The 24,035-nt window shown below is 43.7% G+C and overlaps 1 protein-coding gene across 2 annotated transcripts in view; it reads right to left on the minus strand.

Moving 5' to 3' along the window:
* Positions 1–8,785: 8,785 nt before the first annotated feature.
* Positions 8,786–24,035, minus strand: part of SBNO1 (strawberry notch homolog 1) — a 35,286-nt gene continuing 20,036 nt past the window's right edge. For both annotated transcript variants that reach the window (XM_026058896.1, XM_026058897.1), the window contains exons 16-32: positions 23,385–23,536; positions 22,458–22,655; positions 21,994–22,164; positions 21,739–21,908; positions 20,602–20,733; positions 19,180–19,315; positions 18,628–18,740; positions 18,450–18,521; positions 17,847–17,946; positions 17,055–17,129; positions 16,641–16,787; positions 16,467–16,561; positions 16,160–16,252; positions 15,558–15,695; positions 14,893–14,969; positions 13,884–14,077; positions 8,786–12,965 (exon numbers count right to left, since the gene is read on the minus strand). In XM_026058896.1, the coding sequence (XP_025914681.1) occupies positions 12,823–12,965; positions 13,884–14,077; positions 14,893–14,969; positions 15,558–15,695; positions 16,160–16,252; positions 16,467–16,561; positions 16,641–16,787; positions 17,055–17,129; positions 17,847–17,946; positions 18,450–18,521; positions 18,628–18,740; positions 19,180–19,315; positions 20,602–20,733; positions 21,739–21,908; positions 21,994–22,164; positions 22,458–22,655; positions 23,385–23,536 (2,206 nt within the window). In that variant the 3' untranslated portion in view covers positions 8,786–12,822. The remainder of the gene's footprint in view (positions 12,966–13,883; positions 14,078–14,892; positions 14,970–15,557; positions 15,696–16,159; positions 16,253–16,466; positions 16,562–16,640; positions 16,788–17,054; positions 17,130–17,846; positions 17,947–18,449; positions 18,522–18,627; positions 18,741–19,179; positions 19,316–20,601; positions 20,734–21,738; positions 21,909–21,993; positions 22,165–22,457; positions 22,656–23,384; positions 23,537–24,035) is intronic.

Here is a 24,035-nt window from a genome sequence, read left to right on the forward strand (position 1 = left end):
GTGTGTGTGTGTGTGTGTGTGTGGACGTGGGGGGGGTTAATTCACTTCGCAAAGTTTTGGCTCAACTTCTCGTGGAAATGGGATCGCGCGGCGGCGGCGGGAGGCGCCCCGCGCCGCGGGCAAAGGGCTCCGCGCCCCTGAGGGCGGCCGAGGCGCCCCTTCCCCCTTCTCCCCCACAAATGTTAATGACGCATTTACCGCAGATTTATTCCCCTCACCGCCCATTGGGATGGGAAATACCTGTTGATTCCCCCCCCCCTCAGATTTTCAGTGGAAATTTTCTGGTGCCGCGAAGGGAAAAAAAAAAACTGCCTTTTTTATTTTTTAAACCACTCTTTCGGCTCGCTGGAAGGCTGGAGGTTAATAGTGGACTGCAGCAATGGAGGGACTAAAAAATAAATGTAAATCTAGCTGATGATTGACCCATCTTCTGCTTGCAAACAGCAGTGAAATGTACCCCCTCTCCCCACCCCACCCCCGAAAAAAATAAACTATTTCTAAATTTTATCTGCCTCTCTGAAGTTTATCCTTCTCGCTCCAAGACACTCAGGTGTGCTTATTCCCTAAATTAATCCACACACACCTGCGTAATTGCCGCATTTCTCCGCGTTCGTGCGGGGACGGTTGCAGAGACAGGGAAAGCGAGTCACGGAGCGCTTTGGTGATTTCCTCGGCGCGATCAAGGCAGGGCGGGAAGAGCGAGCCGCCTTTCGAGGCTCCAGCCCTAACACCTGCGTGCTGCGTAAAAGCAGTGCCTGAAACCCATGTCGGGTACTGGGTGAAGAACGTGAGCGCGTTACAGTTTTGCATGTTATCCACGTTTCCAGCGCCCGGCTCCAGCTCCCATGGCAAAGCCCAGAYGGCACAGACCGCCCTTGCAGCGACCGATGGGCGCTCCAGCCTGCCGGCGAGGGGACCCCGGAGCCTCAGGCATGGAGTTATCTGCTCGCTAACGGTATTTTCACGCTGGCGCACGAAGCTTTGACTGCGCAATTCTCACTGGCGTCCCGAAAGATCGCACTGATAAAACCAGCACTCTGCAAATACCGCACTGTGCATCCCGAAAGCTTCGCGGTGGGATGCGTGGCTGCGTGCCGCTGCCCGGCGGGCTGGCGCAGTCCTGCAGGCGCGGGGCACACCGCGCTGGGATTTTCCATTGCTCCGCCGTTGTTTACAGTAACACCGAGCCAGYGCGAAATGGGAGTGTTCAGAGCTGGTTGTGTTTTTCACGGCTTTACACCAACTCTACAAAACTGCTTTCAGAGCAGCGCTGCGGAGAACAAGATCCCCAGTGTTTTGCTTCAGTTTTACAATGACGGCTTACAAATATGCGGTGTTCCTTGAGTAGTGTTGTGAGGTGGGAGGCTTAGGGGAACGATCCGGTAAGGCCATCCCTTCCTCACCTCGAGGTGCTGAAAACACTTCCAGCTTTGGAGCAAACCGATTTAGCACACGACAGGGAAGTTTGCAGGGTGAAGTTTGCAGATTATTTATGCTGTAAGCGGGAGCCCGGCAATACACGGATTTTTACGTCTGCTCTGCTGTGCGACAATGCACGACACCAGACCCGGGTGAAACCTTGCTTTTCAGCATCCGAAGCTCTGCGAGCTCCCGCCGACTTGCCTAGCTGCGTCTCCTCGGCTTTGCAGGGGTCGGCTGGGGCGGGAGGCACCCGCGAGCTTTTCCTCTCCGCCGCGCGCTCTGTGCATCCGCTTCAGCCCAACCTCGTTCACTGACAGTCGTGGCAGCCCGTGATCACCGAGTGACCCTGTCATCCAGCAGGAAACACGGCAGGGCCATTTCGTCACACATGTGACATTTTCAAGCCATCTGCCCCGTTAGAGCTAACATGGAAATAAAYGTGTGCGTTTATGGTTTTTCATCAAAGGAAGAAAAGCAGTGAGAGGAGCCTGTCTCTTTTCAGGCATCCGCCAGCACRTTCACGCACTGCCACAAAACCTCTTGTATTTTCCAGGTGCTGCTGCCTCTTCTCCGGGGTGTCGGATCTGCAGCCTTCACCCTTTTCCCCTTGTTTTTCTTTGCATTCGCCGGGTTCCCACTGCTGGTTTGACTTTCTCACCTCTGATGCCCCCAAACGCTTGGAGACCTGCACTTGGAGAGTGCAAACTTGTCTTGTTCCTTATCATCTTGGATTCAATTAACAATGAAAAGAGTGAAAGACAGGACAGCAAGACCCTGGCTTTCCCTGGTATGGCTTTGACATGTGCAAAACGTCGTGTTTGTGCATTAATTTCAGTGTAATTAATTGTTGTCAAGTTTAATAAATTAAGTGACTTGTGGATGTCCTAACCGTCCTCTGCCTATCACAGAGACACGTGCAGCAGCGAGAGGAAAGAGACGGGCGGTTTGTCCCTTTCTCTGGAAGGAGTTTATATTTAAATAAGTTTATATTTAAATATTTATTCCCAAATTTCCAGGAAGGCAGAATCATAAATAAACACAATAAAGGTACCTACCAGTTTCTGAGTATCAATTCAATCCGCAAGTCCCTGAACTGCCCTCTTGTGCTAAAACTGAAGTGATCATCCAAAACGAAGCGAGGAGGCTGTGACCAGCATGGGCAGAAAAACAGGCTCTTAAAGGCTTGAGTGGGGGCAGGTTTGGCCTCTGCAAATGCCGGCACAGACAGCGGATTGTGCATTTTCTCCGCTTTGGCTCCCTTGTCGCTCCCCCCTCGTGTCCTTGCTACAGCTCCTTGAGTTCCTCTCCCTGCTCCCTGCAATCACTCCCTGCCGATGGCACAAGGTTTCTTCCCTCCTGCCGTTCTCCTTCCAGAGGGAAGCTGGCAGCCCTGGTGTCCCGCTACTCCTCCAYCCGCTTTCCGGGTGATGTTTGCCGCTTACTGCCCCAGAACACACTGGAAACACCCAGTCCCGAGCAGAAATGCTGGTTCCCCAGCTCTGCCCTGGCGCCTTTTCTCTGCACACCTCCAAATACCCCGGGAAGGTCCGGATGGCTCCCCTCCAGCGGGAAGGAGCCCCCGGAGAGCACCCGCAGCCCCTCCGAGACCCCCTGCACGGGGCGGCTGAGCTGGCAACCCTGCAGCAGCCGCCCTGCGCCAGGAGCCCAGGAAACCTCTCCCTGCACCCAGCCCGCTCGAGCGGAATTGCTGCAATTCAGGATATGTCTTCTTTCGGGTGTAACTTCTTTCGGGTGTAACTTCTTTCGGGTGTAACTTGTAGCTGTTCCAGACAGGCTTTTCCCCTTAACTTCTCCCAGACAAACTTTTTCCCAGCCCAGCCCTGCTCCCCAATTTTGGCGAGTTCCTCCCAGGCCAGATGCTGTGTTATTCCCGGGAGCGCCTTTCCCTCCCAGCCTTGTTTTCCTCCTCCTCCTCCTCCRGAGCTCTTTGTGCTCCTGCCAGGGACGGGTCCCGCCGGGCAGGCAGCTGCTTGGCATCACCGCACCGGTGCTGCCCGCGGGCTGCTTCCCGGCTCCTTCCGCCTTGGAGGGGGCCGTGCCGCCTTGGCGACGGCCTGGGAGAGAAGGGGAAGGAAAAACCAGCGTCTTCAGAGGCGTCTGAGGAGACGGGGAGCGGTTGGGGTAGGAGGCTGAATGCCGCCCTCGGTTTACCTGCGCGGTAGTGTGCCCGCTCCGGCTGGAGGTCTCGCTGGAGGACTGCAGAAGGGGAGCGGGAAGTTTCCAAGCCCTCGGCCACAAAAGCCCAGGCCTGGAATCTCCCTCCGGAGAGTTTTCCTCTTTGCAGTTTGCCAAACGGGCACCAGGCACCAGTGTCAAAACCAGCCAGACCCCAGCGAAAACCAGCGCAGAAAGGAAGCAGCCTCATTCTGCGCGTTAAGAGGCAGCGAATAAAGCCAAGGAGCCCCTCCGAGCGCGCGGGAGCTGGGAGGGTGCTGGTGGGGATGGATCCTCGCTGTAGCCCTGGCCTCTCCAGCCTCGCTGAGCCGTCGTTCCCGAGGCACGCGCCCTGCCCAGCCCCATCCCGGCAGTTTCCCGGCAGGACTCTCCCCGCTCGCCCCGGGGGCTGGACTCCGGCATCCTCCCGCTGCCGCCTCCTTGGTGGCGGTGCCAAGGAGGGTTGCCCAGTCCCAGCGCGGCGCCAGCACCGGYGGGTGCCCGGGGCCAGGGCCGGGGGACCCCACGTGGGGCCGGGGCTGGGGCTGGGGCCGGGGCCGGGGTGGGCGATGCTCTGGGAGGCCGTGGTTCTCGGAGGAGGCTTGGCGCTGTGCTTTCATCCCGGCCCCATTTGGGAAAGCTCCTGAACCTGTTCTGTGGCCCAGGGCRGAGCAGTCGGCAGCCGAGCCCGGTGCCGGCTCGCCGCGGTGCTTCCCGGCCGGCGCTGCCGCCAGCCACCCTCTGCCCTCGCCAGGCTGGGGCCACGCGAGACACGTGGCCACRCGGCACCTGCAGCCTCTGCAGAATCTCACTGTTGGAAGGAGGCGTCGGGGTCGCCCCTCTCGGAGAACCGTCCAGTGCATGCGAAACGCCGCCCGCCTGCCCGGTGACGTCTCCYTGAGTCCGCAGACAGCTTGGAGGGAACGATCCGGAGGGCAGCCGGGGCCTCGTTGCAAAACTGGCTTGAAAACCTGATGGGAGCATCCCGAATTGCTTTGTTACTGGTCACCGGAGCAAAGGAAGCGGAGGAGAAGCCGGAAGGAGAGGCTGGAAGCAAAGCCCAGGGCTAGAAAATGGGAATGACTGGGAGGAAAGGAATGCGGAGCTTCCAAACAGCTGGGGGGGAGACAGGAGCAGAGCCGAGCGAAGGGGAAGGGAGAAAACCTGGGGGGCGAAATTGCAGCGGCCGCGAGACCGCAGAGCGTGGCCAGCTCCTCCACCAGGGCGCCACRCGGTCCTGGCGGATGCTGCCGGTCCCGGCGCTTACCGCCGCCTCCCCCGAGGCCGCGCAGCCAGGCACAGCGTTTTGCCAGGACAGGTTTCGCGTATCCACCGAGTCGCGGTTCCTGCCGGGGGACGCTGGCAGGAAGGAGAGCCCCGGGGACGTCCCTCGCTGGGCCGGTACCTGCAGGCGCAGCTCAGCGGCGAGACCGTCCGCGCGCCCAGCTCGACGTGGGACGCGGAGCCTCGGCAGAGCGATGCCCACGGGGCTGGGGCTTGGAAATYCCGCGTCGAATAACCAAACAGCACCTAACTCCCACCTGAAGGGCGACGGCAGCAGCCTGCCACCCTGCAACACTGCCCGGAAACCCTTCTCCTCTCTGTGCATTGCTGGAGCAAACGGAGGGAGGAGGCCTCGGCGTGCCCCAGCTCCCGAGAGCAGCTTGGAGCCGCCGCGGCAGAGCCACGCGGCCGCTGCTGGCAGCCGCCGAGCTCCRGGCTCTCCGCGGGCACGCAGAAAGGAGGGACCGTCCCGGAGGGGAGGGATTTACAGCCCTGGCAGACACTTGGCACAGGACACGGCGGCGGCTGCAATTCCAGTAGCGCGGTCCGAGGCGCAGGGACCAGCCGGCGATGGACCGCGGCAGGGTCCACCGTTTTCCCCTCCCGGCGAGCGCACTGCTCCGGGACGCACTTTACCCTTAGCAGGGAAACTAGGAAGCGCCGGGGTTTTACTGGAGTTGGCTGGGGGAGGCAGCGGGGGCGGGGGGAGGCCCAGCAGCGAGGGGCAGCATCCCGCTGCCGCCTCGGCTCTTCTCCCTTGCTTCATTGCTCACATCTACACCCTTATTCCCTCCAGATAACTTCGGGGCAGATCTCGCCTCGGAGCCGTTAAATCAGCTGCGCCCTGGTTTGTGATTTAACCRAGGAAACGGCCGCGCTGGCTAACCTGATACAGGCCTTTCTGTTTCGTGCCCTGCAATTCATTGTGAATTTAGCAGACCCAGTCAGTTCTGCCAGCTTATAAATGCGTAACAGGACCTCGAGGAAAGAGCATATAAACCAGGCCTGGATTTCCAAGGGTAGAGGCCGTCAGCTCACTAGCTACCCCTCTGGCATCTTTACGGTGCGTTAAATACATATTTTAAAATAACCACTCTCTTAAAACATTTCTCCCTTACTTACAGACCAAAGCAGAAGATTACTGCTTGAGGAAAATGAAGAATTAAAATTCTGAAGTTTGAGCGTCTTAATTTATTGCTGAGAACTTGGTATCACCACTTCTCCAGATTTGGGGAAAATGGGAATAAAAGTCAATACGAAATGATTCACAAAAATAGGGTGAGATTAGCCTGCTCGTCCCACACTAGCTCTTTGGACAATTCTCTTTACAAAGAAGATACTTTCCAATCTTTATACATTTTTATAAACTATGCTTCCCCCCCTTTTTTTACAATTCCTACAATTAGCATTCAAAGAATGCCATTAATCTGCTCATAACTACCAATAAAGCCAGTTTAATTAACCAGTGAAATACCCTGTATCCCTTAAGAGGTTAAAGTTCCAGATTTTTTAATTGATGGAAATAATAGTAATAATAAAAACAAGATGCTTGCATTATTGCAACATGACTCCTAATAGTCTAAAGGATCCTAGAGATGGAGTGACAATGAGTATGTTTAACATACCCAGAAACGTTGCTGAAGGGCAATGCAGATACAAACAACATATGTGGCTAAATTCCACAACAGCAAATTAAATGAAAAAAAGCCATAGTAGTAGCCAGTTTAATTTATTTAACATTTTTACCAAAAAAAAAAGAACAAAAGAACTCAATACAGAATTCATCATGTTCCACAGTTTGTCATTTTTGTGAGCGTGAGTCCTTCCAAACATTGCTATTAGGATTTTATTGCTGGGCACGCCAAGCTCTGCGGCATCGCAGGTGCTGCCCGCTCCCACGGGCAGCGACGCCACGCTGCAGGAGAACCAAGTCTTTAAGGTTGGCAAACGCCTCCAATTAGGATTAGCAACTAAGAAGAACGCGTACAATTCAACTTAAACGTGAAGCGTCTTTGGAATTCTGTCACGTTGGGCTATTAAAGATGCGGACGGAAGAAGCACTTAGAGCAAAGTCCCACTCTAAAAAGCTAGCGGCTCCCTCGGCGCAGAGGTAGTCTCGCAGCAGAAGTTATTGCGGGGCGCCGTGCAGCCCCTCCACAGGATTGCTGGAAGATGCCGAGGCAGCGACCACCCGCCTCAAACGAAATTCAGTAGGCCCTGGGATTGGATGTGAATAACTAAAAAAACAAATCGAGCGACTTGGCAAATAAAAATGCTACCACGTGCCTGCAATGAACCTGGCATTTTACTGAAGTCCTCCTCTCCGCATCAGAACGGAGATACATAAATATACATGTAAGCAAAGGTTAGGGGAGAAGTCTCTTTATTCTTCCCAGTGCCAATCAAAAGTAGGAAAACCGCTCCTCTGCAGGTAACGTGTCTCATTAAAGTTATGTGCAACTCAGGTCAAAAGCACTGATCAAACTTAGTTACTACAAAATAAAGCTTCGAGCAAACCGATTGAGGTGTTCAGGGACTGCAGCTCTTTTTCAAACAAAAGGCCTTGTTGAAGTCGGGCTGTATTTCCACGTTGGCCAAGTGGACTGCTGAAGCGCACCAGGCACATCACTTGCAGTCTGTCCGCGCAGCATAGAAGTCTTTTTTTGTTGTTTTTCTTGAAAGAAACGTCAGCATCCCTCACACGCGTAGCGTGCGGCCCTGCGAAAACCTGCTGTTTCGGTTCAGGACGCAGAGATCAATCGATGAAACTAGCTTTGGCCTGAGCTTAAACCTGTTCAGTTCCTGTTCTGGAAGCTTATTACAGCCTCCAATTTTGCCCACTCGAAAAAGATTTTAGACCAATTAAGAAACGGTTAAGCCAACGAGACCAAGGTTTTTATTCCTCCGCCTGTTTAGCATAAGCTTCTAGAAGGAAGCTGCCCTCAGCTGTTGCAATTGCAGCTGAGAAACACTAGTCCTGCCCTTGTTTTCTTCCCTCCCTCGCGTTTTTCTCTGTTAAGAGGAGAGTTGTCACTTTTCGTACACAAGCAAGCGGCAAATTAGGCCAACGCCGCTCTGGGCTTCAGCGCCGCCCCTGGCAGTTTCCGTGTCCCACCCTGCGCTTGGGCCTCTCCGGGGCTGCAGGACTTTACTACTCGTGCCAACTTTGTCCGTCTCCACGCGGGGATTTCGCAGAGGACCACAGGCTGCAGCTAGCAGCACGCGACACCGCGCTTCCATTACTCCCCCACGTTCGCCGCTCRGCTCATACCGCCCCTGGAAGTAACCAGAAGCGTTTTGTTGCCGTCTGCAGCAGGACGCTTCTTGCGGCGACTCCCCGGCCCTCGGCTTTTGCAGGGCACGTAATCCCGGCAACGCCGGCACCGACGCAGCCCCTCGYGCCACCGCGAGCCCTGCGTGCCAGGCGGGCACCTTGCTGTTCAGCGCTAAGCGAGAGACAGGCAACTCAATGGATTTCTCATCCATCCCTGACTTGGACCTAAATATTTGTGTTTTTGTCTGGCAATTAAAAAAAAGCACCCTTTCCTCAAAGGTCAGGAAATTCCATTACCTCCACTTTGCGTGTTTGCACGTGACAGGAGGGCGACAGCTTTCCCAGGAAGCGTTCTGCCACGGCTGCCTCTCTTCTCCTTTCTGGAGCACTTTAAGACAGTTGATATTTAACCTGGCGAGAGCAGCCGTGCCTTTACGCTTCAGGATGGCGGGCAAGGGCGCTTGTCCATTTATTCCATTTTAGGACTCTTGCTCTCTGTAACAAAGTCTTGTTGTAGGAGCTCATTAAATACGCTGTTGGAGATACTACTAAGTGGCAGAAAACTGGAATTTTTCTAGGATTAACCTTAAGATCTGAAATGCACTGAAAAGACTAAAGAAAACCAGTATGAACATTTGAATATTTGYTTCCCTCTGATACAGGCACTGAGAAGTGAATAGTACCAGTCACTGAAACACATCAGGAACCCATTTCTCTCAACAAAAYGCATTATACGTTAAAAATACAGAATAAAAACACAGGGCATCAAAACAATCATGGAAGACAGACAACTGGTAATTCTGAAAAAAATGATGACAACATATAACATCTACAATGTACGCAGACATCCCTTGGAAGTTTTATATATGCTATATATATTTCGAAGAACACACAAACTGCCAGTATAGAAAGTTGAGAAAATAGGAATACATCTTGGGAAGGTCATGAACAAAAAAAACACAAAGAAAAACAAGTTATTTACATTCAATAATTCAGTAGCCTTTAACATCTCTATATACATAGATATTCTTTCTATATATGTACAGACAGTGATGGGATCTGAACAAAACTTATTCCAAATGCAAAAGAAAAATACAAAAACCGTTGATAATTCAATTGACAAATGTTTACAGGTTGCAGAATTTTCTTCATTTACAAAGAAAATACTTCCACACACTGACACAACAGCATCTTTGGGGAACTTATCGGTCCTTATGAGAGGTGTGCTGCTAACATCACACAGTGATTGGAAAAAAAAAATTGAAGATTTGCTGTGCAGACCAGGTTTTTAAGTGAGCTACAATTGCATTTGCTCTTCAGGCATATCTTAAGCATGGAATTGAAACTAGTTAACAGGTCAAAGTTCAGACTCTTGACCAGCTTAAAAAAAACCTAAATTTCTCTTCCCTCAATTCCCAARTCAACTTAATTAACATATATATAATATATATACTATATATATATATAGTATCTTTCCCTTCTACAGCAGGCTTCCAGGATTCCCGCAGCACAGAAATTACTACCAGCATTACGCATTTAGCTTTGGCCATGTTACCAGAGACCTCTCTCTTTTAATTTTGCATCTACTTCAGATGGCAATTTGTTGAAGCAGGTCAGCGTCCCACAAGAGACAAAACCAGGGACGGTGATCACTCTTGCCTAGCCTGGTAAGTTATGACAATTGGTCTCCTTTTTCCTCTGTGCAAGAATATTTGAATTATAGGCTGTGCTCCAAGAACATACCAAGTAGTTGTTCCTTATCCTGTCCGTAGTTTTATTTGTAGTCCTTAGTTCTTTTCTCCCCCAGATTTTATCAGTTATCATCACTTCCAGCAGCTAACGAAGAAAAACTACCTAAACAAAACTGCAGTGGCAATTCTTGCATGCAAAGTGAGCAGCACTAATGCCTCCAAGGAAACAAAATGCTATAATGTCAAGGTTTAAGGAAGAAAAAAAAAAGTCGTCATTTTTAAGCAACAAAACATGAAGACTAATTTTTTTTGATGAAAACCTTTAAGGTGTTAGAACTCTCTGGAGCCATGGATGCAGACTGGTTAGTAAATGAATGATGACGCCAAGACATTGACAGTGGCAAGTGGGAGGGAAGAGGCAAAGGAGAGCAAGTGGGCGGACTCAGTACCAGAATAGGAACAATTTCTGCAGCTCTTCGCTCTAATGATGAGGATTCCCCCTCCCCAGGGAACACAACAAGTCCATGGGAAGTGAAAAGGGTTTGAATGAACAGTATGCACTACAAGCCCCTTGAAAAAGAGGTGTGGTTTGGTTACCAGTACAGAGAATATTGAATATTTGCTCAACGCAAAGTTAGCACAATAGGCTGAGAAGAGCACTTTGGAACTGAAGTATATTGAAATAGCCACTTGCTGCAAAATTACTATTTGTGAGTCTACTACTACTAGAACCAATTTACTGAAGATTAAGGTCCAACACACTACATTACAGTCTGAGGGTAGAAGTTTCTATGCTCATTTAAAAAAAGAATGAAGATCATCCACATAGCTTGCTGTTACTAGTAAGCTAGTGCACAATCTGTTGCAACAGTAACCTGCCAAGGTACTTCTTAAAATCTCCTTACTTTTCCCGGTCCAGATGCCAAATAATCCCCAATGGTGGGCACAACACAGGAGTATCCTCACCCACACACTGTTTCGGGTCTACGCTCTTCCATGGTGTAGGTCAGCTCCTACTGATAYCACACAGCATTCAGGTGAGCCTCCCTTTACTACCAGAGAATTATTAAAAGRAGGAGGAGAAAGAAAGGAGACAGACAAGACACCTACCACCTGCATCACAAGTACTATCCAGAACTACAGCAGCCGCTACAGCAATAGCAAGCATGCCAGCTTATTCTGGAACTGTATTTCCATTTAGTCATAAGTGTGTGTGTGGGGGGAAACATCGTCCCCTTGACCATTTCAGACTGCCGAGTCGAGGAAAGCAGGCAGACTTCCTTCCCCCACAACCCCGAGCTCTGTTATTGCCCTAGAGTGCTGGCACAGGCAGCGTTAACCAACCTACAGGCAAAATAATCTATGCAGTGGAGCTCACTCCAGCCTGAAGTCATGGAACTTCTGGCCCCAGTTACTCATGGAAAAGCTCTCTGACACTTGAATCTGGCTCACTGAATGTTTACAGAAGTGACACGTGCTGCAATGGATTATTGCACCGAGTCTGACAGGAGAATCTTACTTAACATATGCATCAAGGTTTAACACAGTTTATTCCTTGCCTCATTAACCAGTTGAAGTACTTGGACTGCGAGACAGAAGCCTGGTTAAAGCAGACTGGAACATGCCAAGTCCTGTTGAATTCCAATTGTACAAACTTGTTAGTTTTTTTGGAATACAGTGATTGCCTAAACAAGACTCCACTTCTTGTTAGTACAATAACTTTTATTTGACATCTACAAGATTGTTATCTTGTAGTTTTTTGGACAGGTTTATACAATCTCAATTTTTCAATAGTGCAACCTGTGCAAGCAAGAAATGACAAACATTGTCCTTCACTTTCTTATAAACATCTACTATTATAGGCAAAACAAAACTTACCCATATTATAGATAAGTGACTATTCACATTTGTACATTACAATTTCTTTTAAACAGCTCCAGATAAACTCTACAATGTCTTACAACATATTAAACAGTATTCAAGTTACTGGGTAACAGAAACAGCACATACAGCGGAACCCTCAAGTGTTTCCCATTCTCTAATTTACAGCTCAAGTAAGGTTTCATCTTACAAGTGACAAATTAAATTACATTAATGAAGTAAAAAATATAAGATTGTATGCGAGATGGAAGTGAATTTGCACTTAAGTTTCCATAACCACCTCAGATTAAGGAAATGCTTCAATTTAAGGAAAACAGGCATCCAGCCATCTTTGCAGTACACATCAGGAATACCATTAATACATTAAAAAATGAACTAATTTTAATTTAAGATGTTTATCACAAAAAGAACATGTTGTAGACTCAAATATATAACCCCCAGGAGAGAACCAGAAAAAAATGCAACACCTGGGTATAAACACTATAAAAATGCAATAACCAATGCTGTACAACTAAGATTGTGTTTCTCTCTGAATTCCTGTCGTGTGTTTATCCTGTCCATGCCCGTTTCCAAAGACATGCACTGTCAAACAGAAACTGGGAAGGAACCTGAATGCATGATGTGCAACCTCTAGGTTTCATGCTTTTATAAACTTATAAATTGAAGAGAAAAACCCAATATATATTTTCTATATATATACTCAATACATGCATTCAAGGATATCTCCCACAGCAATGGCATTGATGCACTGCGTTAAACCCTGAGCACTGTATGACAAGAGAAAAATAAAGCCTGCTTGGGGATTTTCAAGCATTTTCAAACAAATTGTGGTTTGTAGCTTAAAAGGCCAAAAGTAAAAGCAAACAGGAAGCACTACAGAGAGCATAAGGAAAGACAGATGCACCACCATAAACAACTGCTGGCTTTCAGTTCTACCAACCTTTTTAGATCTCTTTATTCCCAAAGTATTTGAGAGCACACAACTGAACTGAAAAAGTTATATTTCTTTGGAATCTGTCCCTGATTTTTATGCAAGTGATATGCTTTTACAGCCTTTTCCTCAAACACCAAAGTCAACACCTGTAGTATGTCCTCTTATGCATTGTTGAAATTAGTGATACTTTGTGGGTGATGCTGCTGCCATATCTGCTGCTGTTGTACTGCAAGCTGTTGAGACTGGTCTGACGTTGACAGGAGGTTTACGAGGGGCGATACACAATTTGCAGGAATGATCAAACCTGAAAACAGCAACAAATCAGTTGTGTTTCATAAGCATGCAAACAATTTGTTTATTAAAACCTCAGGCTGATGATTCCGGCATTTAATTTACACAATAGTCAATACTGACAATTTCCATGACAAGTCTAATCAAGCACAACTACAAATTCTGCTTCTAAATAAGAGATTTATCTTCACAAGTCATTAGATTCTTTAGGTCATGAAGTAGCAGAAAGAAGTTGTAATTTTCTCTCAAAGACTGTTTTATTCTTGTGTTACCCACTGCAACATTAAGACCAGAAGTCAGCTATTTTTTGCTTTTCTAATTTGACAGAAGTTACAAGAGCATAAAAGTTTACAGGTAGGGAGGAAGAGACCCTGAAACACCTTGTTTCAGCATCCTGATGACACTGGAGTAGGAGCTGCCATGACCCTACACATGACAAGATTACATGTTTAAAAACATTTTTTCCAGCAGAAAAGCAAGGACGGATGTAATAATCTCTAAATTATTCTAGATTAGTGGCTACATGTGACTTTCAATAGCTTAAAAAACATTAAGGTGAGCATTTTAAGGGCTTACTATTCTTTGCCAAAAGTGAGAAACAGTGAGAGTCCTTCTGGTTTCAAAGGTAGCTTGTCTGGAATAGGCTAAGTATGACTTGAATACAACTTGAATATGAGCTGAGAGAACAAGCATTCCAAAGCCTGGCTGAAGGAGATTCTTCCTTCTTTAACCTGACTCTAAAAAATGTTTGCACTACAAATAGAGATTTTAACATTTGTACTCCTGCCCTCCCCCCAAAACATACACACACAGACAAACCTTTTCTCTCCTAAGCATAGAGTCTCCTACACAAGACTCAACATGGAATGACTTGCAAGTTACAACTCCCTTCCACCCCTATTGGAATTAAAGGAGCAGACAAGCCACTTACCTACGATCCTCTGCCCATCTTCTGTTCTTAGACGAACTATTTGCATTTTCACATTTGTACCACTGACAGAGGCTAGAACGCCTTCTACTTTTGTCCAGACGCTCAATACTGAACCACACAAGACATAGTAAGTTCGACAGCGGAGTCCCACTTCACAAACTAACCCCAAGCCTGCCTTCTTACAATTGCCTCTCCTAGAGGAGGAGAAAAARGAAAAAGAGAAGGTCAGAAGAACGCTGCAGACAAAAGGTATCCAGTTCAGTTTAAAATGAGACAAAGTTATTTCACAWGTATTCAATAGAGTCCAGACTGAGTGCTCCAAGTACACAATAAGGTGAAGGTACTTTATCCACAGCCACAAAATACCTCTCTAATGTGAAAGCTTTAGAGAAGTGTTAGCCTACTTAGGATCACATCTTCAAAATGAASAGACAGAACTCTAAGCCAAAGATACCACTGGTTTAAGTCATCTGAAAACCTCACCAGTTTCTTATGTAACAGAGACTGTCTGATCAGTAAATTTCACTCTGGTACTAACTTGAAATTTCAACCAGTTGGGCTGTTCCTCAGGAAGTAAGACACCAGCTGCTGAGTTTTCAGAGACACTTAGGAGAGGCAGTGCAAGAGCACCTGTTTCTGAACATCTGATCTCTGCATGAAGCTTAAGCATAACTATTTTTTCCTCAAATAATAGCTCAACTATGCTACCACAAAAACAGATCAATCAAGCCAGTTACCAAAGCACAAGCTACTCCTGGATCACTATACTTCTACTGGAGTGAAATTTAAACATCAGAACTCATAATATATTAGAACTTTAAGAGCAAGTGCATAGCTTAATGTTTCCATGCAAAGGATGGGGCTTACTTGTTTGACTGATCATGGGACTTAACTTTTCTTAAGTGAGAAATATGAGATTTCACAGGACTTATAGAAAACAGACAGAAATGATAAATTAAACTGTTTACCTAAACTGTTTTAAAGCACCTGTGTGGATACAAATACTTACCAATAAGCATGGGTGCAGGTATCCGCAGAAGAATTGTACTGCTCTAACCAGTGTGGCAGAGCATCTTCAGAAGGTACCTGAAAAAGTTTTGTTTTGTTGTTGGTGAGTTTTTTTTTTGGGGGGGGGGGGAGGATGGGGAGGGAGGAAGAATGGGGGTGTGTGACAAAAAACAACACATCAAGACTTGCATAGCAAAAAAMCAAACAACATCCCCCTCACCCCCCACAATTTGGTCATTACTATAAGATATATAATTTCAGGCTATCCAACAGAAATGGAATCTCAGCTAAGGACGAGCAAAATGCTTGAACAGAGCAGAACCTCAACAACATCATCAGAATCTCAGAACTTTTCCAGTAATCAACCTGATCTCAGAGTTCTTTGTCAAGTTTTTATGAATTCAACAACATTAAGTTGTTTTAACAGCAATATTGGGCATATTACCAGCCTCTAAACAAAATAATCCACTGCAGTATTCCAGAAAACACTAGCAGCAAGCAGCTAAGCCTTCAGAATTGTTGMTTAGAATACACTGTACATCACTGCTTTAAGAGCTTGCTTGCACATCTTACAGAAGTTTGGCTTTCCCTTGCTAGACCCTGAAAATCCATACATTTAATTTCATTTTCTTCTAAATTTAAAACTAGCATAATTTTAAAGATTACCTTCTTATATTTCTTTTTCAGGTCTGCACATGTTTCTAATTTGAGTTGTTTCCCTGTATTTGGTCTGTACACTAAAAAAAGCTTCTTTTTAGGATTCACTTCTTTTACTAGAATAGCAGTTTTCTTATTATTTCTTATCTGGAAAAAAAAAATCCAAGAAATTTTTAAGTTTAAACATGCTGACAGTATCTTCCTTAAGTGATTCTGTACTGTGTTCTTTATAGATTAATGGTGCATGTGTATAAATAATAAAAGAAATTGTAGTGAGAATAGCTTTAGAAGACAGTACCACTAATCTCCACCAGCATCTCGAGTTTCCCTTATAATGAAAGCAACTGCTGTCTTGATGCATGTTTAAATAAAAGCTATTCATTTAGGCTCACAGTTCCATCAGCAAATTCTGAGCAATTAAAAATTAAGAGCTTCATACTAAGAGTTGGAAACAAAATTAAYATTAATCCTAAAATAAGATCGAAAGCATTTTTACAAAACTGAACAATGATTTTAATTTCTATGTTACATTTTTCAGAGGATACAGCTTATTTGGACAGCCCTAAAACAAGTTAACTGAACATACTCTAAGAGATGTACAGAAACGTTACCTGTAGTGATAAATAAAATCCATCATCTGGTCCTGTCTGTTCTGCCCAGATCTTAGTTGCTTCCTCCCAAGACATTCCTCTCTCTACACTGATCTAGAAGAGAACCACACAGGRATATTTAAATGAGAGCATGCTTTGGAACAGTTATCAAAATAGAAACAGAACAAAGTAGAAAAAGATATTGCCCAAAGGCATAGAACCCACCCCTTGCTCAATAAAACATGTAAGCTTAGCTCACTGCAGTGTTTTAAGACCTTAACAGCAACCAAAARCTTATCAGTACAAAGACAACAGAGGATTAACTTACTGTGTATAGTTCTACATGTCCAGAGGTAGAATATCCTGGAGTTAGAAACTTCTTCACATCTGCCTTCCTTACTTTTTCATCCCCAGAGCCCAAATCTTAAAAGGAAAGGATAGAGTTATTCTGCTTCTTTTCTCTTATATAAGTACAAGAATACTGGGAAATTGATTTACTCACCTAAGATGCCCATATCGTATCTCCCATTCTTTTTAGCATTTTGAATAACTGCATTTAGCGTGTCRGAAAAATACTGGAATAAAGCATTCTGCTGATGTACTTCCATACCAAGAATTCTATTCAGAAATTTTCCTATGTTGTTATAATCTTCAAGGAAAAAAAGAAAGTGCATCAGGTCAAAGGTTAAATTTAATGAAAACAAGCTTTCAAAGGGTCTCAAAAATAATATTTAAGTCCYGTCTCTCAGGAGCAAGGAAAACATTCAGAGTTCTCCAAAAAAGTAGTTTTTGTTTGTTTGTTTTAAAAATAGTTACAGCTTCAATTCTCATGTTTAGGAATCCACTACCATGATTTACAAGAGGACAAGTGATTTTTTCTTAGTGACGCTCTAAAGATGCACAAAAAAACAGATACCTTTATCAAGTGTTAGAATTCCAGATCTGTCTTCTACATTTATCAGGCCTACACCAATCAATCCCTGGCGAACATCTAAGAAAAGGAAAAATGTTAGAGATCAAAGTTTCTTCACCATCTTTAAAAAAAAAAAAAAAAAAAATATAACCCCCCCCCCACAAACAAGTAACAGCTTCTTCAGCAATCTTGTTTCAAGATTGAACTCCAGAATTTGACTGCACCCCTCCACCCTGCCAAACACTTGTGATTTTTACCTAACACACTGATAAACAAAACGGAACCTTGCTTTGTCCTTCCACAAAATAACAAAAACAAAAAGAAAACACAACCCCCACCCCCCCAAACACAGGTAAGGAAAACTACTAATGGCACTATACATGAACCCATAGGAGAATGGGATAGAATTGAGATATTACAACAGATAATGGGAAAATTAAGTTAGAGAACCGTATGTAATACTCTGGCCAAACARATACACAGAAGAAACTCTTGTATTCCCTTCAGGTCATGACAGCTGTCAAAGTGACTAATCTAGACTTACCACTGCTTCAACTCACTTCAAACAGTCAGTGTGCAGAACTTGCCTTAAATTGAGAGAGTTTACATACCTTGTTTCATACCTGAATTTCAACATTCAGTGCAGTGCATAGGAATTACACCCAGTGAGTACTGACTTGAGCCAGCTAACTGGTTTAAAAAAGTAACAATACTTCCTACCACCAAAATTATTTGCATTTTACATACTGAAGAATGATCAAAAAGTAGTGATTGCATCCAGTGAATTATACTTACCTTTAAAGAAGTCTCCAGGAAAATCAGGAGGTGGCGAGACCATTGGGGAGTCTAAGTTCACAATGGATTTCATAACAATCTCTAAAGCATTTCTTCCATACTGCATAAGAAAGAGAAAGTTGCTCTAACAATGTGTTCCAGTGTTTGTGCTCAGCCCCAAGCATGCATGGGTCAACAAGCACTTTTAATTCATAGTAAACTACTACTCTCTACTATTTAACAGTAAAATGGGGGAATTGCTTACTAGTTTTTCAGTTATAAACTACATTRTATATGAACAGCACAGTTTTAATTTCTAACTATAATTGCTAAATTCATCTTAATTGTGACTGAAAGGACACATACCATATGCTTAGGACTTGGATTTTTAGCAAATACAGAGATAGATTTATACATAGAATTGTGCTTTCATTGACTTCACAAACAAGAATAGGATTATTTTCTGGCTAACAAAAAAAAAGTCTATCATAAAAGTTATACAGTTAAGAGAAAAAAAGTAAAACAACTCATTGGAGATTGAAGAAGCATTTCTTCCATGGGCCATTTATGGAATAAGCACTACAGCATGAACTTTAATTCAGACAGAAATGGAACCATCATCACCTTGTTGTCAAAATTGAATCTGCTGAGGTCTCGAGTTTCTGTAGCCCGTCTGTCACCATGAGTGAGGGCTCCCTGTTAAGACACACCTTTGTAATTAAATCAAATTAAAAAAAAAGAAGAAGAATTTTTAAGTTGTATTTTTTCAAATGAAGGATCAGATTTCTTGAAACAGTCTTACCAAACTCTCCAGTCTTTTTGCAACTATAGATGCAAATCTTTGCTCTCCTGCCAACTCAGAAATTAGGAACACATACTCTGGAGCAGTCACTTGGTTGGATCTATGAGTTCTTCCTGGATAATTAAGTAGAAGCACATTTATTAAATAAATCCCACTTCACTGAACATTTCTAATAAAGCATAACATCTCCAAATTGTGGACAGTAAAGAAATAGCTAGAACTTAATCCTGCTGAAAATAAAAGTTTCTGCTGTAAATACTGCAATAGAAATGTGTACACAGATACTCTAGATTTGTGGCAACTTCATACAGAGGCTTGATAAACACAGAACTATTCCGTTAAGCTGCAGTGTAAATTTTTGTTCACTAGGTTTCTTTCAAAATTTTAGAAGCTACTAGCTATGGCTACAGACACAGCTAATCCTGCCTTGGGTAAAGGAGATTGGAAAGGTCCTTAAGAGGTTAGTCAGTCAATCTTATCTTTCATGAATTAGCAGCAAGTTCAGTCCCACTGAATTTGCTGGGGAAAAGATTAAAAGAAAACATTATTTACCAAACTGCTGTATTGCTCTATCCGCGCTCCACGGCAACTCCAGAGTCATATGAACTCTTCGCCTCTGATTCTTAGCTCTACGATCTGCTTGCAATGAGATACCAGAGCTGGCAGCCTCCGAGATTATGGCTATGTTCTTTTATTAAGAAAGAAATTGCTAATTAGCACTAAATCCAATATCAAGTTTCAGTTTAAAAACAAAAAAAAAATCTAATTTCAGAATTACTACTAATATTGGTCTGGAATACTATCACTATCATGCGGTCTTACTATCTCAAGAAGGGTTTAGGGCAGGGGGGGAGGATGTTTCTCTTTATCAAAGTTAGAAATGCTAACAGAGAAAGGAGTGGGCTTCACTTTTCAGCAACACCCTTCTGCGCAAATGGGGAAGGGCAATATGCTGCAGTCTTGCCATTCCAAAGGGCAGGTTTCTCTGATGTTGGCCTGCACTTCAGAAAGAAAAGGGGAGGGACAGAAGAGACTTGCTGTGATAGCAACTGACAGAGGACAAAAATTATTGCTAATGCTGTACATGAAAAAAWGATACGGCCATTCTTGTCTGTGAATGTATTTGCCTTGAAAGAATGCAAGTGTTTGGACYGCGTGCAAGAGGAACATGAGTATTTCCCCTGAAGCGTAGTAACAGACCAAAGAAGTTCCATGCAACAGCTACATTGACTTGATTTGCCCTCTTGCGGTAACATATCCCAAATGAACCACAGGCAAGGAAAGCAAACAAACAAAAACAAAACAAGACGAAAAACCCAAACCAAACTTTCATCAGCTTCAATTCTACCATTATTCCACTTAGTATTTTCCTTTCAGAGTGTGTTTTAGAGGATAAAAGCTACCAGTCTTGGCAGCATTACTTCTCTCAATCCTTGTTAAGGTAAACACCTCACATTCTTTCCTCTTCAGCCTCTCACTGAATTTTTCTCCCACTCATACCAAGTCAGGCAGTGTTTTTCCCCTTCTSTCAATTTTGTCACTTCCTCTTGGTGGCAGAAGTACACAGTAATCCAGAGAAAGGAATCAGAAAGACATGGAGAGTTTAACTGCCTTTTAAACATATGCTATTTTGTTACAACACTATTTTGAAGGATTTAAGTTTGGTACACACATGCACCCACTTCAAGAAGAAATGGGTCAAAACCTAAAAGTTAGCTTCCTCACCCACCTGAACTACAGTTTGACCTTTAAAGCATGCTGCAACCAYATGCTAGATAGGCCTACTGAATTATGGGTTTGAAGAACAAAATACACAGTAGTGAATAGCAAATCCTTTCTACCTAGCACTTGCTTCTTGTACTCAAGAAGTCACTGTGAGATAATGGTAGAGTCACAACCTGAATAACTTAAGCCGTCAGTCCATGTTACTATGTCATCTGGCAAGTTCTTCCAAACTGCGCCTCTAAGAATTACCTTATCTCCATCCATGAACCTCTGCTTTTCTGTGATGTTAAGAATTTCAACAGGCACATCAAGTTCAGATCTTGACTCATAAGATATGCTGCCATCATCATTGCTTACAACTCTCCCTTTGCGGCCTGTCATCTTCAAAGTAAGAGGGAATACAARGTCATTATGGCAATGCCAAAATTATTACACAGGCAAGACTGTCAAGCAACAGAACCATACACCAACCTCAAAATACAAGTCAGAGTCAGTAATTTACTCCAAGTACAAAACTACCTGGATTATTTTTGATTGATGCTATAATCTGCTATGTGGAACACTTATTTAGAAGTAACTCAGGGAATCAAAAGTACAACAAAAAGCATATCTATGTAGAAGTGACACTGTAGCATACTAGCAGAGTTTTGTATGCTACTGCAGTAATCAAGTCTTGARCTGAAAAGTCTAATGCCTATTAAAGCACAGAAGGCTGTCAAATAGTAACAGCTTACTATTTTATTCCTGAGAACAGGGACATAAAAAAGCTTACAACTTTAACTGACACTAGGAGTACTAAGAAAATAAGCTAAAATGGCAGCAAGGTTGTCACCAATTTTAACAGGGTCTTTTAAATCGTGATGTTTGATTTACACAGGTAGCTTATTAGAGATATGTTTCTATAATTATTGAGGAAAAAATCACTCATCAGGCTTTTCACAAATGCATTTTTATTATACAAGTTAACTTCTGCTGCCTAGGAAGATGAAGTAACACTGCTTCAACTCTCATATACACCAGCTTTAAAAACTGACTACAACTAGTTAGAACAATATGTAGTAGACAAGGAAAAACAGAAACTAGCACTATTTACCTAATAAGAAACTATCACCAGAGATTCCTGAACATTTACCTATTCAGAGCTCTTATCTGTATCCTAATACAATCTTCAACTTTCTCCTTAATTCAGAGGCATTCAGTGTTAGAGCYCTGTATTCTCATACTTGTGAGATTACTCTTCAAGGTTGATAAACAAATTCTCTTTAATATATAGTTTGGTCATACATAACCTTGAAAAAGAATGACAACACTGACTTACTGCAGCTAGTAGGTAATATGCAGTAGAGAAAAAATAGCAAGTTTCTCTAAATATGAGCATCAACCCACCTCTGCAACATTYTCAGGACCACCAAGTTCATCTATAAGCTCATCCAGTGTATTAGGTGGAAGATCTTCAGCCAACTTTTCCAGTTTATCAAGCAGTTCTTTTTTCATTTGTTGGGCCCTTTCAACAGCATCCTGACTTGTTACAAAGCTGCTGTTCGTATTACTGTTTGCTGAAATTTAAAAGAAACTAAAAATTAAGTGTTCACTGCCTAATTGCTAAGAAAGTGAATCAACTCTAAAGAAACTTCTTCTTACCTGATGTGTTGGTACTAGAAGTGGTGGTACCAACAGTGGAAGTAAAACAGCTAGGTCGTTTTGATCCAAGACCAGAAGCTAATAAGGCACTTTGAATAGAATCTGGGTCTATACTTTTCTTCTTTTTCTTTTCTTTATTTTTCTTATGGTCTTTTCTAATTAGCCAGGGATCTGAAGTTAAATAAGATATTTTCAAAACATTTCAAGCATTTATTAAATGGCTCATCCTTTCCTTTAAGAAGTATTCTCTCATTACAAAAGCTGACTAGTCAGAACTTTAGTGCATAAAATCTACTTAAGRAAGCTGCAAATCAACATTCTAGAAATAATCTCAGTCTCATTAAACTTCCAACTATCTACTTATGATATACAGTCTTTTATTTTTGGCTCACTGAAATGCTTTAAGACTTTGTGCCTAATATTTGCAAGTACAGTTACATACTTGACGGAACAAGCTGCCTTACCATCTTCATCATCTTCACTGGATTCATCTCTAAATGGGTTGAAGTCATCGTCGTCTCCAGAACTCAAAAATTTGGAGCTCTCATTGTCACTTTCTTCGTTGTCTGAAGCATCTGACTCACTTTCACTCTCATCAGAGCTGCTACCTGCAAGGCCACCTGTTTTACGAGCTTTTTTGGCTTCTCTGGTTATTTCTTCACCTAATTTCACCACAACCACCCCAGGAGAAAGAAAGAAAAAAAAAAGAAAAAGCTGGTTTAGACCTTCTAGCCTACTTTTGAGARCTGTTTTACTACTACTGCATACTAGTGGAAAAATGTTCAGCTTCTAAAAATAGAACTGCTTTAGCACAACTTAAAAACATTTTTTTAAGAAATCTAATCTAAGCCTTCAGTAAGCCCTCTCTCTCAACATACCTGGTTTCTCCCATTGCTTTTATAATCACCTATTTTTGGGAAAAAAGGATATCATCAGGTATGTGTGTGTAGGGGAAGGGGGCAGTGTTTCGGCTTTTCTTTACTCGGCCTCTTAAAAAGAGAGCAATTGGCTTCACCGTTTCCAGAAAGTGGGCTGACACATGCAAGTCACTTTGGGATAAAGTCCTACACTAGTCACTTTGGGATAAAGTCCTACACTAGTCACTTTGGGATAAAGTCCTACACTAGTCACTTTGGGATAAAGTCCTACACTACATCAGCCCAATGTTTTGTCTAAAAAGAAGTAACTAGAATTTGCAGGTTATATTACCTCAGCAGCCGATTTAAAAACTAACAGAAGCCTGTAATATAAGTCTTGGACTTATAACACATGCTCTTTCATGAAYGCTGGTATTGATATTTACACCTCCATATTTTTCTAGAGTTCTCTTCCAGGCAGTTCTAAAGTTACCATTTTCTCTATGGCATTAGCGTAAATAACTTAAACATTACCTTTCCGTTTCTTTATTTTGTTTTCCTTGCAAGGACTGTCTCTAGGTGAATTGTTATTACTTTGAGCAGTCAAGTCAATTCCCAACAAGCTAAACAGCTTCTTCCTGTCAGGAGCTGGAAAGTGCTTTTCAATGAGAGACTGGAATACTCCTCTGTTTAAGRAGAAAAAGTGTTCTTCAGTCCAATTTGCATTTATTTAAAGTAGAAACTTGTAACATTTTAACAGCTTGCTTGACTTCTCTGAAGAATTATTCCTTGTGAATGCCATTAYAGAAGTACCCTGGATAATTATCACCTATATTACTGTGTTTGTCACCCTCTTAAAAGCAATAGGAGACATTTACTTTACAGCACTGTTACATATAACTTGTTAAAATTCATATTTAGCAGTTTAAAACGTYGGGTTTGGTATCTAGTGTAATTGTTACTGCCACTTTCTTATTGCTCAAGGTTTAGTATTATTTTAACTTAATCTGCCACTTAAATCTTCAGCAAGGTATTCTCATGGTCAGATCCAGCTCATCCGATTAAAATAACCAAAGTCAGGGTTGTAACCGATTTTGGTGCAAATGCAGCATACAAGTCTTTCTCTCCCCCTTAAGTTTCAGTAGAACAGTACAAGCTGTTCACACTTGAGAACATCATGTAACA

The sequence above is a fragment of the Apteryx rowi genome, unplaced genomic scaffold (assembly GCF_003343035.1).
Source record: "Apteryx rowi isolate R43461 unplaced genomic scaffold, aptRow1 scaffold_15, whole genome shotgun sequence".
NCBI classification, from domain to species: Eukaryota; Metazoa; Chordata; class Aves; order Apterygiformes; family Apterygidae; genus Apteryx; species Apteryx rowi.